The following is a 15,624-nucleotide window of genomic DNA, read 5'->3' as shown; positions in this document are numbered from 1 at the left end:
ATAAAAGGTAACTTCCTTAACCTGATCAAGGGTATCTACAAAAATCCCATAGCTAACATTGTACTTAATGGTGAAAGACTAAAGGCTTTTCCCGCTCATATCAGGAACAAGGCAAGGATGTTTGTCTGCTCTTGCGACTTCTCTTCACATTATAATTCAACATTATAGTGGAGGTTTTTTTTTTGTTGTTTTTTTTTTGAGACACAGTCTCACTGTGTCGCCAGGCTGGAGTGCAGTGGCGCAACCTTGACTCACTGCAATCTCTGCCTCCTGGGTTCAAGTGATTCTCCTTTCTCAGCCTCCTGAGTAGCTGGGATGACAGGCGTGCACTACCACGCCTGCTAATTTTTTTGTATTTTTAGTAGGGACAGGGTTTCACCATGTTGGCCAGGATGATCTCCATCACCTGACCTTGTGATCCACCTGCCTTGGCCTCCCAAAGTGCCGGGATTACAGGCATGAGCCACTGTGCCTGGCCTATAGTAGAGGTTCTAGCCAGGGCAATTAGGAAAGAAAAAGAAAAAACAAAAAGAGCATACAGATTGGAAAGGAAGAAGTAAAACTATCTGTATTTGTAGGTGATGTGATTTTTTTTCCCCTTCAATTTTTTTATTGTTTTAAAACATACATAACAAAATTTACCATCTTAGCCATTTTTGAGTATATGGTTTACTGGTATTAAATACATTCACAATGTTTGTATTAGTCTGTTTTCACATTGCTGATAAAGACATGCCCAAGACTGGGAAGAAAAAGAGGTTTAATTGGACTTACAGTTCCACATGGCTGGGGAGGCCTCTGAATCATGGCACTTCTTACATGGTGGCAGCAAGAGAAAATGAGGAAGAAGCAAAAGCGAAACCCCTGACAAACCCATCAAATCTTGTGAGATTTATTCATTATCACAAGAATAGCAGGGGAAAGACCAGTCCCCATGAGTCAATGACCTCCCCCTGGGTCCCTCCCACAACACATGGGAATTCTGGGAGATACAATTAAAGTTGAGATTTGGGTGAGGACACAGCCAAACCATACCATTCCACCCCTGGCCCCTCCAAATCTCATGACCTCACATTCTAAAACCAATCATGCCTTCTCAACAGTCCACCAAAGTCTTATTTCAGCATTAACTCAAAAGTCCATAGTCCAAAGTCTCATTTGAGACAAGGCAAGTCCCTTCCACCTCTGAGCCTGTAAAATCAAAAGCAGGTTATTTACTTCCTAGATACAGTGGGAGTACAGACATTGGGTAAATACAGCCATTCCAAATGGGAGAAATTGGCCAAAACAAAGAGGCTGCAGGCCCCATGCTAGTCCAAAATATAGTGGGGCAGTCAAATCTTAAAGCTCCAAAATGATCTCCTTTGACTCCATGTCTTACATCCATGTCATGCTGATGTAAGAGGTGGGTTCCCATGGTCTTAGACAGCTCCGCCCCTGTGGCTTTGCATCCTCCTGGCTGCTTTCACGGGCTGGCGTTGAGTGTCTGCGACTTTTCCAGGTGCATGGTGCAAGCTGTCAGTGGATTTACCATTCTGGCATCTGGAGGACAGTGGCCCTCTTCTCACAGCTCCACTAGGCAGTACCCCAGTGGGGACTCTGTGTGGGGGCTCTGACTCCACATTTCCCTTCCACACTGCCCTAGCAGAGGTTTCCATGAGGGCCCCACCCCCTCAGCAAACTTTTGCCTGGGCATCCAGGCGTTTCCATACAACTTCTGAAATCTAGGCGGAGGCTCCCTAACCTCAATTCTTGACTTCTGTGCACCAACAGGCTCAACACCATGTGGAAGCTGCCAAGGCTTGTGACTTCCACCTCCTGAAGGCACAACCCGAGCTCTACATTAGCCCCTTTCAGCCACGGCTGGAGCAGCTGGGACACAGGGCACTAAGTCCCTTGGCTGCACACAGCACAGGGACCCTGGGCCCAACCCACGAAACCACTTTTTCCTTCTGGGCCTCCGGGCCTGTGATGGGAGGGGCTGCCATGAAGGTCTCTGACATGGCCTGGGGACATTTTCCCCATGGTCTTGGGGATTAACATTAGGCTCCTTGCTACTTACACAAATTTCTGCAGCCTGCTTGAATTTCTCCCCAGAAAATAGGTTTTTCTTTTTTATCGCATTGTCAGGCTGTGAATTTTTTGAACCTTTATGCTCTGTTTCCCATTTAAAATGAAATACTTTTAATAGCACCCAAGTCACCTTTTGAATGCTTTGCTGCATTCAAAGAATGCAGCAAATTCAAAAGAAATTTCTTTCACTTTGGCCTGGCACAGTAGCTCACGCCTGTAATCCCAGCACTTTGGGAAGCCAAGGCGGGCAGATCATGAGGTCAGATTGAGACCATCCTGGCTAACACGATGAAACCCCATCTCTACTAAAAATACAAAAATTAGTCGGGCACGGTGGTACGTGCCTGTAGTCCCAGCTACTCAGGAGGCTAAGGCAGGAGAATCCCTTGAACTCGGGAGGTGGAGGTTCCAGTGAGCTGAGGTTGTGCCACTGCACTTCAGCCTGGGTGACAGAGCAAGACTCCGTCTCAAAAAAAAGAAATTTCTAGGCTGGGCGCAGTGGCTCAAGCCTGTAATCCCAGCACTTTGGGAGGCCAAGGTGGGTGGATCATGAGATCAGGGGTTCGAGACCAGCCTGACCAACATGGTGAAACCCCATCTCTACTAAAAATACAAAAAAAAATTTAGCCAGGTGTGGTGGCGTGTGCCTGTAATCCCAGCTACTCAGGAGGCTGAGGCAGGAGAATCGCTTGAACCTGGGAGGCGGAGGTTGCAGTGAGCCGAGGTCACACCACTGCACTCCAGCCTGGGCAACAGAGTGAGACTCTACCTCAAAAAAAAAAAAAGGAAATTTCTTCCACCAGATACCCTAAATCATCTCTCTCAAGTTCAAAGTCCCACAAATCTCTAGGGCAGGGGCAAAATGCCGGCAGTCTCTTTGCTAAAACATAAGACTCACCTTTGCTCCAGTTCCCAACAAGTTCTTCATCTCCATCTGAGACCACCTCAACCTGGACCTTATTGTTCATAACGCTATCAGCATTTTTCTCAAAGCCATTTGACAAGTCTCTAGGAGGTTCCAAACGTTCCCACATATTACCGTGTTTGTTTGTTTGTTTTTTTGACCTGACCTGACCATGTTGGCCAGGCTGGTCTCGAACTCCTGACCTTGTGACCTGCCCACCCCGGCCTCCTAAAGTGCTGGGATTACAGGCGTGAGCCATTTCCTGTCTTCTTCTGAGCCCTCTCAACTGTTCCAACCTCTGCCTGTTACCCTGTTCCAAAGTTGCTTCCACATTTTCGGGTATCTTTTCAGCAGTGCCCCACTCTACTGTTACCAATTTACTGTATTAGTCCATTTTCATACTGCTGATAAAAACATGCCCAAGACTGAGAAGAAAAAGAGGTCTAATTGGACTTACAGTTCCACATGGCTGGGGAGGCCTCAGAATCATGGCGGGAGGTGAAAGACACTTCTTACGAGGAAGAAGCAAAAGCAGAAACCCCTGATAAACCCATCAGATCTCATGAGGCTTATTCATTATCACGAGAATAGCAGGGGAAAGACTGGCCCCCATGATGCAATTACCTCCCCCTGGATCCCTCTCGCAACACGTGGGAATTCTGGGAGATACAGTTCAAGTTTAGATTTGGGTGGGGACCCAGCCAAACCGTATCAGTGTTGTACATCCATCACCACTATTTATCTCTGTAACTCTTCATCTTGTAAAACTGAAATTCTATAACCATTAACTGTAACTCCCCATTTCCTCATCCTCCTGGCCCTGGGTGCCACCGTTCTTCTGTCTGCCTCTATGAATTTGACTACTCTAGGCACCTCATAAATGGAATCATGCAGTATTTATCTTTGTGTGATTGGCTTATTTTGCTTACCATAATGTCCTCAAGGTTCATCTGTGCTGTAGCATGTGACAGGATTTTCTTCCTTTTTAAGCTGAATGACACTTCATTGTGTGTATAGACCATATTTTGCTTATTCATTTATCTGTCTGGGTTGCTTCCATCTCTTGGCTATTGTGAATAATGCTAGTATGAACATGGGTATGTTCATATGGATCTCTTCAGGATCCCATTTTCAATTCTTTTGCATATATACCCAGAAGTGGAATTGCTGAATCATATGGTAATTCTATTTTTAATTTTTTGAGAAACTGATATGGTTTGGCTGTGTCCCCACCCAAATCTCACCTTCAATTGTAATAATCCCCATGTGTCAAGGGTGGGGCCAGGTGGAGATAATTGAATCATGGAGGTGGTTTCTCCCATATTGTTCTCCTGGTAGTGAATAAGTCTCATGAGATCTGATGGTTTTATAAATGGGAGTTCCCCTGCACAAGCTGTCTTGCCTGCCACCATGTAAGACGTCCCTTGCTCTTCCGCCATGATTGTGAGGTCTCCCCAGCCATGTGAACTGTGAGTCAATTAAACCTCTTTCCTTTATAAATTACCCGGTCTCGGGTATGTCTTTATTAGCAGCATGAGAACAGATTAATACAAACTGCCATACTGTTTCCCAGAGAGGCTATACTGTTTTACATTTCCATCAACAGTGCACGTGGGTTCACAATTTATCCACATCTTCCCTAACACTTATTTTCTGCTTTTTTTGGTTGGGGAGGGGGCGGTTGGGGAAGAAGGTCTGGTTCTATTGCCCAAGCCGGAGTGCAGTGGTGTGATCTTCGCTCACTGCAACCTCCGTCTCCCAGGCTCAAGCCATCCTCCCACTTCAGCCTCCCGAGTAGCTGGGACTACAGGCATGCACTGCCATGCCTGGCTAATTTGTTTTTTGAGATGATAGTCATCTTAATGGCTGTGAGGTAGTATTTTCTAGTTTTGATGTGCATTTCTGCAGTAATTAAGTGATGTGGAGCATTTTTTCATGTGCTTATTGGCCATTTGTATATCTTTGGAGAATTGTCTATTCCAGTACTTTGCCCATTTTTGAATTAAGTTTTTTGTTTCTTTGTTGAGTTTTAGTTCTCTATATATTCTGGATATTAATCAGATATATAATTAATGAATATTTTCTCCCATTCTGTGGGTTGCCTTTTTACTCTGTTGATAATTGTCTTTTGATGTAAAAATTTTGAATTTTTTCCTGAGGTTCAATTTGTTTATTTTGTAGTTGTTTGTGCCTTTGGTGTCATGTCCAAGAAATTATTGCCAAATCCAATATTTTGAAGCTTTTTTTTTCTTTCTTCTTCTTCTTTTTTTGAGACGGAGTCTTGCTCTGCTATCTCCCAGGCTGGAGTGCAGTGGCGCAATCTCAGCTCATTGCAACCTCCACCTTCTGGGTTCAAGCAAACCTCCTGCCTCAGCTTCCCGAGTAGCTGGGATTACAGGCACGTGCCACCACGCCTGGATAATTTTTGTATTTTTAGTAGAGATGGTGTTTCACCATGTTGGCCAGGCTGGTTTCAAACTCCTAACCTCAAGTGATCCTCCTGCCTTGGTCTCTCAAAGTGCAGGGATTATAGGTGTGAGCTACTGTGCCCAGCCTGGTCTCGAACTTCTGGCTTCAAGTGATCCTCCTGCTGCAGCCTCTCAAAGTGTCAGAATGACAGGTGTGAGCCACCCGTCCAGCCAAATGTTGTGAAACTTTTACCCTGTTTTCATCTAATTATTTTATAGTTTTAGGACTTTGATCCATTTTGAGTTAATTTTTGTATATGATATGAGGTAAGGGTCCAACTTCATTCTTTTGCATGTGAATATCCAGTTTCCCCAGTGCCACTTATTGAAAAGACTGTCCTTTCCCCATTGAATGGTCTTGTGAAAAATCATTCAACTAAATTTGCAAGGTTTTATTTTTGGGCTGTTTGTTCTAGTCTATGAGTCTACATATCTGTCTTTATGCCAGTACCATAGTGTTTTGATTATTGTAGTATTGCAGTTAGTTTTGAAATCAGGAAGTGAGTCCTCTAGGTTTGTTCTTTCTCAACGTTGTTTTCATGGCTATTCAGGGTCCCTTGAGATTTCATATAAATTTTAGGAAGGGTTTTTTATTTTTTATTTTTTATTTTGAGACGGAGTCTTGCTATATCGCCTCCCAGGCTGGAGTGCAGTGGTGCAATCTTGGCTTACTGTAGCCTCTGCCTCCCGGGTTCAAGCAATTCTCCTGCCTCAGCCCCTGAGTAGCTGGGATTACAGACATGTGCCACCAGGCCTCGCTAATTTTTGTATTTTTAGGAGAAACGGGGTTTCACCGTGTTGGCCAGGCTGATCTCAAACTCCTGACCTCAACTGAGCCACTGTGCTTGGCCATGAATTTTAGGAAGGGGTTTTCTATTTCTTCAAAACACATCACTGGGATTTTGATAGGGATTGTATTGAATCTGTAGATTGAAGTGAATAGTATGGTATCTTAAAAATACTGTATTCTAATCCATGAGCATGGAATGTGTTTCCATTTACTTATGTCTTAATTTATTTTAGCAGTGTTTTTAAATTTTCATTGTACAAGTCTTTTACTCCTTGGTTAAGTTAATTCCTAAGTGTTTTATTCTTTTCGATGCTATTATAAATGGAATTCTTTTTGTAATTTCCTTTTCAGATTGTTCATTGTTAGTATATAGAATTGCAACCGATATTTGCTTGTTGACTTTGTATCCTGTTACTTTGCTGAGTTTATTAGTTCTATCAGTTTTGTTGTGAAAAATCTTTAGGGTTTTCTACATCTAAGATCATATCACCTGTGAACAGAGGTAATTTTACTTCTTCCTTCCTAATTTGGAAGACCTTCCTTTCTTTTCTTTCTTTTTTTTTTTTTTCTTTTTTTTGTTTTTTAGAGATAGCGTATTGCTCCGTTGCCTAGGCTGGAGTGCAGTGCTGGGATCATGGCTTGCTGCAGCCTTAAACTCCTGGGCTCAAGTGATCTTCCTGCCTCAGCCTCCTGAGTAGCTATGACTACAGGCATGTGCCATCATGCCTGGCTGATTTTTAAATTTTTTTGTAGAGATGCGGGTCTTGCTTTATTGTCCAGGTTGGTCTCGAACTCCTTGCCTCAAGTGATCCTCCCGCCTTGGCCTCCTAAAGTGGTGGGATTACAGGGATGAATCACTGCACCCAGCCCTTTTCTTTCTTTTTCTTGCCTAATTGCTCTGGTTAGAACTTCCAGTACTGTGTTGAATAGAATTGGTGAAAGCAGGGATCCTTTCTTGTTCCTGATCTTAGAGGAAAAGCTTTCAGTCTTTCACCATTGAATATGATGTTCATTGTGTTTTTCATATATGACTTTTATTAGGTTGAGGTAGTTTGTTTTTTGAGCAAAACACTCATGAAAAGGTATTAAATTTTGTCAAATGCTTTTTTCTGCATCATTTGAGATAATGAAACTTCTTTCATGCTGAAGAACATTGCCTGGTATGATCTCTCTGGATGCCAAAGCACAAGATGTTTTTTTCCTTCATTAGTTAATGTGATGTATTACGTTGATCAACTTTTGTATGTTGAACCATGCTTGCATTCCAGGAATAAGTCCCACTTAGTCATGGTATATAATCCTTTTAATATGCTGCTGAATCTGGTTTGCTAATATTTTGTTGAGGATTTTTACATTAATGTTCATAAGGGATATTGGTCTGTAAGTTTTTTTTTCTTTTCTTTACTTTTTGTAGTATCTTAATGACATGACCTTTAATATAGAAAACCCTAATGAATCCACAAAAAACTATTAGAGCTAATAGATAAATTCAGAAAGTTGCAGGATACTAGATCAATATTCAAAATTTAATTGTATATATAATTATATACGTATATGTACATACATATGTATATATACAATATATATGTACATATATGTGTGCGTGTGTGTGTGTGTGTGTGTGTATATATATATATATATATTTTTTTTTTTTTTTGAGACAGAGTCTTGCTCTGTTGCCCAGGCTGGAGTGCACTGGCGTGATCTCGGCTCACTGCAGCCTTTGCCTCCTGGTTTCAAGCGATTCTTCTGCCTCAGCCTCCTGAGTAGTTGAGATTACAGGCACCCACCACCACGCCTGGCTAATTTTTGTATTTTTAGTAGAGGCGGGGCTTCTTCATGTTGGTCGGGCTGGTCTTGAACTCCTGACCTCAGGTGATCCGCCCGCCTTGGCCTCCCAAAGTGCTGGGATTACAGGCATGAGCTATCACGTCTAGTCTATTTATTTATATTTTTTGAGGCAGAGTCTGTTGCCTAGGTTGGAGTGCAGTGGCGCAATCTCGGCTTACTGCAACCTCCATCTCCCAGGTTCAAGCAATTCTCCTGCCTCTGCCTCCTGAGTAGCTGGGATTTCAGGCGCAGGCCACCACGCCCGGCTAATTTTTGTATTTTTAGTAGAGATGGGGTTTCACCACGTTGGCCAGGCTGGTCTCAAACTCCTGACCTCAGGTGATCCTCCCGCCTTGGCCTCACAAAGTACTGGGATTACAGGTATGAGCCACCACACCTGGCCTTATTTATTTATTTTTGGGACAGGGTGTCATTCTTTTGCCCAGGCTGGAGTGCAATGGCGCGATCTCTGCTCTCTGCAACCTCCACCTCCTGGGTTCAAGCGATTCTCCTGCCTCAGTCTCCCAAGTAGCTGGGATTAAAGGTGCCCACCACCACACCCAGCTAATTTTTGTATTTTTAGTAGGGACGGGGTTTCACTGCGTTGGCCAGGCAGGTCTCAAACTCCTGACCTCAGGTGATCCACCCGCCTCAGCCTCCTAAAGTGCTGGGATCACAGGCGTGGGCCACTGTGCCCAGCCAAAACAATTCCATTTACAGTAGCAACAAAAATAAATGCTTAGGAATAAATTTATACGAGGAGGTGCAACACTTAGATACTGAAAACTATAAAACATTGTTGAAAGAAATTTAAGAAGGCCTAAATAAAAGAAAGATATCCTGTGTTTATGGATTGAAAGATGTAATATCTTTAAAATGGCAATACTTCCCAAAGTGTTCTACAGATTCTAATGCCACATCTAAGAAAATCCCAGCTGGCTCTTTTGTAGCAATCGATGAGCTACCAGCCTGGCCAACATGGTGAAACCCCGTCTCTAGTAAAAATACAGAAATTAGCCGGGTGAGGGTGGTGCACGCCTATAATCCGAGCTGCTCGGGAGGTTAAGGCAGGAGAGTCGGTTGAACCTGGGAGGCAGAGGTTGCAGTGAACCGAGACCGTGCCACTGCACTCCAGCCTGGGTGACAGAGCGAGACTCTGTTTCCAAAAAAAAAAAAGAGAAAGAAATTGACAAACTATTATAAAAGCCATATAGAAATACAGGGGACCCAGAATAGCCAAAACAATCTTGAAAAAGAGTAGTTAGCCGACTGTGGTGCCTCACATCTGTAATCCCAGCTACTCAGGTGACTGAGACAGGAGGATCACTTAAGGGCAGTTTGAGACTAGCCTGGGCAACATGGCGATACCCCATCTCTATTATTAATTTTTTTTTTTTTTTTGAGACAGAGTCTCGCTCTGTCGCCCAGGCTGGAGTGCAGTGGTGCGATTTCAACTCACTGCAAGCTCCGCCTCCCAGGTTCCCGCCATTCTCCTGCCTCAGCCTCCTGAGTAGCTGGGACTACAGGCGCCCGCCACCATGCCCGGCTGACTTTTTGTATTTTTAGTAGAGACAGGGTTTCACCGTGTTAGTCAGGATGGTCTCGATCTCCTGACCTCCTGATCCACCTGCCTCGGCCTTCCAAAGTGCTGGGATTACAGGCATAAGCCACTGCGCCCAGCCCCCATCTCTATTATTTAAAGAAAATTTTTAAAGGAACAAAGTTAGAGGACTCATAGTTCTTAAATTCAAAACTTACAACAAAGCTACAGTAGTCAAGACAGTGTGGTACTTGCATAAGTATAGATATAGATCAATGGAATAGAAGCAAGAGTTCTACACTGTTCTTTCCTGGAACAGCATGGAGTGCCCATATTTCAGGCACTTGCTTATGTGTAGGGAATAATGGTTGCTGTTGTATTTTGTTCTTTTTGTGTTTTGTTTTATTTTTTTTTCTGCTCCGTAAGTTTTCATATCCACCTTCTGGTAATGGTCTTATCCCCTGGCCACTAGGGTGGGCAAGTAACATTCTTTAAAACTTTTATTGTGAAATATAAGATACGTATATTTCACAATAAATGCATAAATAAAATGTATAAAACATGAATATTCAATTTAATGGTGGCCTGGGCCTCTTAGGATAGGAGACTACACAAGTTTTGGTTTGGGGCTTGACACTGTCAGCTCCGTACTCTATTTCACCTACAAGAGCAATCACTGAAAAAAGCGTAAGGCTTTCTGTAATATTTATTATCTGGTTATTGGTTTGGATTCCTCAGACAAGAACTATTTGGACCAAACTATATGGCTCAAAAGAGACTCAAGGTTCTTCTTGCTCTTTTAGGTCCTTTATATCCTGTCATAAAGATAATACAAGCAGGCAGGAAGAGCAAAGCTGATTTCAAAGTGAGTAAAAGCAGGCAGGGTTGTTGAACTCCTCCTTTGTAATCAGACCTGAACATTTTAGTGCTGCTTGTGGTTGAACTGGGCAAATACCCTTCTGCCAGAATAAACAGGAAGAAAGCATCCTCCTACATGCTAACAACATGCCCTCAGAAAGCAGCTGAACCTGCTGGCTAATCACTCCGGAAAAAAACAGCATAACAGTAATTATGCCAAAACCAAAATTATCCTTTTTTCTGGCATAGCAGATGTGCTTTGGCATCTAGAGGGTATCCTACCAGCCAATGTTCTTCAGCAGAAAGAAGTTTTTTTATTTTGGGGAGCATTTGGTGGCTAACATCCTGACTGACCCTTTGGAATAAAGTCTAACTAAAAATGAAAAATTCTCCAGGGACAGTTAATTTCTTTTACAATGGGTATAGACCTTTAGTACCTCTGGCTCCTTAATCTTCTAGCCCAAGGTTATCTGGTTAACCACTGCCAAACACAAAAGGACAAATACTATATGATTCTACCTATATGAAATATCTAGAATAGGCACATACACAGAGACAAAAAGTAGATTAGATGTCACTGAGGGGTGGGAGAAATGGGGAGTTATAGCTTAATGGGTACAGAGTTTCTGTTTGGTATCATGAGAAAGATAGCAGTGATGATTACACGTTGTGAATGTAATCAATGCCATTGTACCCGTAAAATGGTTAAAATGGCAATTTTATGTTATATGTATTTTACCACATTTTTTTTTAAAACCTAGACATTCTGTCACAGTTATGGAAACGAAAAGTCTGAAATCAAGGTGTCAGCAGGGTTGGTTTCTTTTTGGAGACTGAGAAATAATCTGTTCCAAGCCTGTCTCCTAGTTTATGGTGGTACTGGCAATCCTAGAAGCTTTTGCTTGTAGATGTGTCACTCCATTCTCTGCCTGCATCTTCATGTGGCATTCTCCTCTCTATGTCTCGGTGTCTCAGTTTACCTCTTATAAGTACACTAGTCATATGAGGTTAGGGCCTACTCTAATCCAGTATGATCTCATCTTAAATCAATAACATCTGCAATGTCCTGGTCACATTCATGGGTTCCAGGTCGACATGAAATTTTGGAGGACTCTATTTAACCTAGTACAGGGCACTCCCGTGGATAAAATCTTCTGGGAAATGTACATAGAATCAGAAGGACATTGACAACAAAAAGATCCCCAGAAATGCCAACATTTTATAGAGGATATGTGGATGGAGAGGAATTCAAGATGCAGACTGAGTATCTTGAATGGTTAGTGAGGTAGAAGAAATCTAGGAGAAGGGTTGTATGCCCCTGAACCCAAGGGGGAGGGAAAACTTCAGGAGGGATGTAGTTATCAGTGGTTTTAAGCACAGCAGAAAGGTCAAGAAAGATAAAGACTAAGAACTGTCCATGGAGTTTGGCAATATGGAGGTTGGTGTCCTTGATGAGAACAGTTACATTAGAGTGCTAGGTAAGAAGCCAAATCGCAGCGTGTTATGAATCTTGCTTTCTGTATGCCTTCACATTGAGAGGCAGCAGTCTATTGGCAAAGCAGTCTTTTTAGTCTCTCTTTTTCACCTACCACCTAGATTCTGCTATTAACATTTTACTATACTTGCTTTATCACATACCTATTCTTACAATATATCTATTCCATCAATCCATCTTCTTTTTTTAGGATACATTTCAAAGTAAATTGCAGACATCAGGATACTTCCCCCTAAACACTTCAGCATATAAACTATTAGGTGGATTTCAATATTTGTTTAGTTTTTTTCTTTTAAAGTAAAATTTTCATACAAAGAAATGCAGAAATCTTAAGTGTACATTTGGTGAATTTTGACAAGTGCATACACGTGTGTAACCCAAACCCCTATCAGGATATAGAATACTATTATCACCCCAGAAAGTGCCCTCACACCCTTTCCCAGGCATTTTCCACCTCCAGAGGCAACCACTGTCTTGATGTTTTCCACCATATGTTAGTTTTGCCTATTTTAGAACTTGATATAAGTGAAATCACACTGTTTCTACTCTTTTATGCCTGGCTTTTCCTCAGCATGTTTTTGAGATTCATACATGTATAAATTCACACATGTAGTAGTTTGTTCTTTTCTGTTATTGAGTCCTTTGTATGAATATATCACAGATTGATGGGTTTTTTGTTTGTTTGTTTGTTTGTTTTGAGTCAGAGTCTTGCTTTTTCATCCAGGCTGGAGTGCAGTGGCTCAATCTTGGCTCACTGCAACCTCCATCTCCTAAGTTCAAGCGATTTTCCTGCCTCAGCCTCCTGAGTAGCTAGGATTACAGGGACCCGTCAGCACACCTGGCTAATTTTTGTATTTTTAGTAGCGATGGTGTTCCACCATGATGGCGGGGCTAATCTCGAACTCCTGACCTCAAGTGATCTGCCCACCTCGGCCTCCCAAAGTGCTAGGATTACAGGTGTGAGCCACCGCGCCCGGCCTGAACTTTTTTTTTTTTTTTGAGGTGGAGTCTCACTCTGTCATGCAGGCTGGAGTGCTGTGGCGTGATCTTGGCTCACTGCAACTTCCGCCTCCCAGGTTCACATGATTCTCCTGCCTTTGCCTCCGGAGTAGATGGGATTACAGGTGCCTGCCACCATGCCTGGCTAATTTTTGTATTTTTAGTAGAGATGGGTTTTGCCATGTTGGCCAGGCTGGTCTCAAACTCCTGACTTCAGGTGATCCAACCGCCTCGGCCTCCCAAAGTGCTAGGGTTGTTTCCAGTTTTTGGCTATTAAGAGTAAAGCAACATTGTTTGTTTTTTTGACTCTTAAATGCCTGTCTTATAAATGGCGCTAAGCAGGGAAAAGCTAATTATTAAATACTGTTTGACGGAAATGTGAACTATATTTTTCCCTAATTTATCTCAGAAATCACTATTTAATAATATTGTTTGTGTTTATATGTGATTTTAAAATGATCCCCACCTTAATTAAAATGACCATCCCTGAAAGTGAAGCCAAAAGGAAGGAATCCTCCTAGCCTACTCTGCCATGACTTGGGCTTTAAATGGACCTGTTTTCAATACTGGCATTCAGGTCACCTGCAATTTTTATGTTATCCAAATGTTTTATGTTTTATTGATTTTGATGGAGAATCAAAAGACATCTGTTGTGTCTAATGCATCTACATGCATCTTGACAAGGGGACTGGACATAGAGACATGTCAGGGAGCAGATACTCCAGGAGCTGTATCAGTATAGGGAAACTGTTAACAGGCGGGTCTTTGTTCTTAGAGCTCCCAAGATGGTGGCAAGCCTTTTGTTCTCTGACCTGGGGTTCTTGGCCTCACGGATTCCAAGGAATGGAACCTTGGGCCACATGGTGAGTGTTATAGCTCTATTAGAAGCTGTGGGTCACGGAAGAGAACCGTGGAGCCCAGCAACTAGTGTTCAGCTGGATTAGGACGAACCCAGGCACTTAGCCATGCAGGAACAACGGTGAGCCTTTAGCCCCACTGGGAGCGGCAATGGGCGCCTTGCTGTATCAGAAACGCAGTGGACACCCTGCCATATCCGGAGGGGTGGAAGTCAGCGGTGGGTCTGCAACCGTGGCAAACAGCAGTGGTGGACAGTGAGCGAAAGCTCAGCTCGAGCTGTAACAAACACAGACCAGAAGAGTGTGCAGTTGCAAGATTTAATAGAGTGAAAACAGAGCTCCCATACAATGGGAGGGGACCCAGAGGAGGTTGCCCCTCCCGGCTCGAATGCCTGGATTTATATCCCGATCATTGTCCCTCCCTCTGTGCTCTCGGGCGATATATGATTTGACTATTTCTTTACCTCCTGCTTTTAGCCTAATTTGTATTTTAGTGAGCCCTCTTTACTACCTGATTGGTTGGGTGTGAGCTGAGTTATAAGCCCTGTGTTTAAAGGTAGGTGCAGTCACCTTCCCCAGCTAGGCTTAGGAATTCTTAGTCAGCCTAGGAAATCCAGCTAGTCCTGTCTCTCAAAACTGGGTTCTTGTTGAGAGGACAGCAATAACCCCACTCACATGCACCGAGATTAGCAGGTCTAGGCTCCTCTACCCCTATATGGACCTAGTGGCTGGTGGCCAGATTACAAAACAAAGAGCATTTCTGATTGTTTTGCATGTGAAGAAAACAGAGTTTTATTGAGTTAGGGTCTTTGCATTCAGTTCTCTGTCTCTTCACATTCTTTTTTTTTTTTGAGACAGGGTCTGGCTCTGTAGCCCAGGCTGGAGTGCAGTGGTGACACGATCATAGCTCAATGCAACCCCTGCCTCCCAGGCTCAAGCCATCCCTCCCACCTTAGCCTCCCAGTAGCTGGGTCTATGGGCGCATGCCACCAAACCCGGCTAATTTTTTTTCTATTTTTTGTAGAGACCAGGGCTTCACTATATTGCCCAAGCTAGTCTCAAACTCCTGGGCTCAAGCAATCTGCCCGCCTTGGCCTCCCAAAGTACTGGGATTAGAGGCTCAAGCCACCGCTCCCGGCCGTCTCTTTACATTCTAAAATAACTTTGTAGGGAATGTTCCAAAGGGCCCTCCATAGCAAGGAAAATCAAGTGTGTGTCTTCTGCAACTTAAGCTTGTGTGCCTTTTCAGCTGCTCATTTGCAAACACTATGTGTTGAGCTTAGCTTAGCTCTTTGGGGCATAGGTATAATAGTATGGCTTATGGGCTTCTCCAGATAGAAAAACTTTTCAGCATCTGAACTGGCAGACCCTCTGTGGAGAAGAAACGTTTCTCAAGGTATCAGCCAGTTCTAAAGGGAGGTGGATTAGATGTTGAGAGGTTAATTGGCTATGGTCAAGGAAAATGTTTGCATCTGAGGAAGTAGCTTTGGGGCAGAGATGATTTTATTATTATTATTATTATTATTATTATTATTATTATTTTTGAGATGGGGTCTCGCTGTGGTGCACAGGTTGGAGTGCAGTGGTGCGATTTTGGCTCACTGCAACCTCCGCCTTTCACGTGATTCTCATGCCTCAGCCTCCCGAGTATCTGGGATTACAGGCACCCACCACCACGCCCGGCTAATTTTTTTTTGTATTTTTAGTAGAGACGGGGTTTCACCATGTTGGCCAGGCTGGTCCCGAACTCCTGACTTCAGGTGAGTGACCCGCCTCAGCCTCCCAAAGTGCTGGGATTACAGGCATGAGC

The 15,624-nt window shown here is 43.2% G+C and overlaps 2 protein-coding genes across 3 annotated transcripts in view; one reads left to right on the top strand and one right to left on the bottom strand.

Moving 5' to 3' along the window:
- Positions 1-15,624, top strand: part of ERCC6L (ERCC excision repair 6 like, spindle assembly checkpoint helicase) — a 37,825-nt gene that overhangs the window by 14,902 nt on the left and 7,299 nt on the right. The window lies entirely within an intron of this gene.
- Positions 12,220-15,624, bottom strand: part of PIN4 (peptidylprolyl cis/trans isomerase, NIMA-interacting 4) — a 37,453-nt gene continuing 34,048 nt past the window's right edge. For both annotated transcript variants that reach the window (XM_054544712.2, XM_054544711.2), the window contains one exon: positions 12,220-14,091. In XM_054544712.2, coding sequence (XP_054400687.1) covers positions 13,945-14,091 — 147 coding nt within the window. In that variant the 3' untranslated portion in view covers positions 12,220-13,944. The remainder of the gene's footprint in view (positions 14,092-15,624) is intronic.

The sequence above is a fragment of the Pongo abelii genome, chromosome X (genome assembly GCF_028885655.2).
Source record: "Pongo abelii isolate AG06213 chromosome X, NHGRI_mPonAbe1-v2.0_pri, whole genome shotgun sequence".
NCBI lineage: Eukaryota > Metazoa > Chordata > Mammalia > Primates > Hominidae > Pongo > Pongo abelii.
The sequence above is the reverse complement of the archived record's forward strand: the minus strand, read 5'-3'. Positions and strand labels throughout refer to the sequence as shown.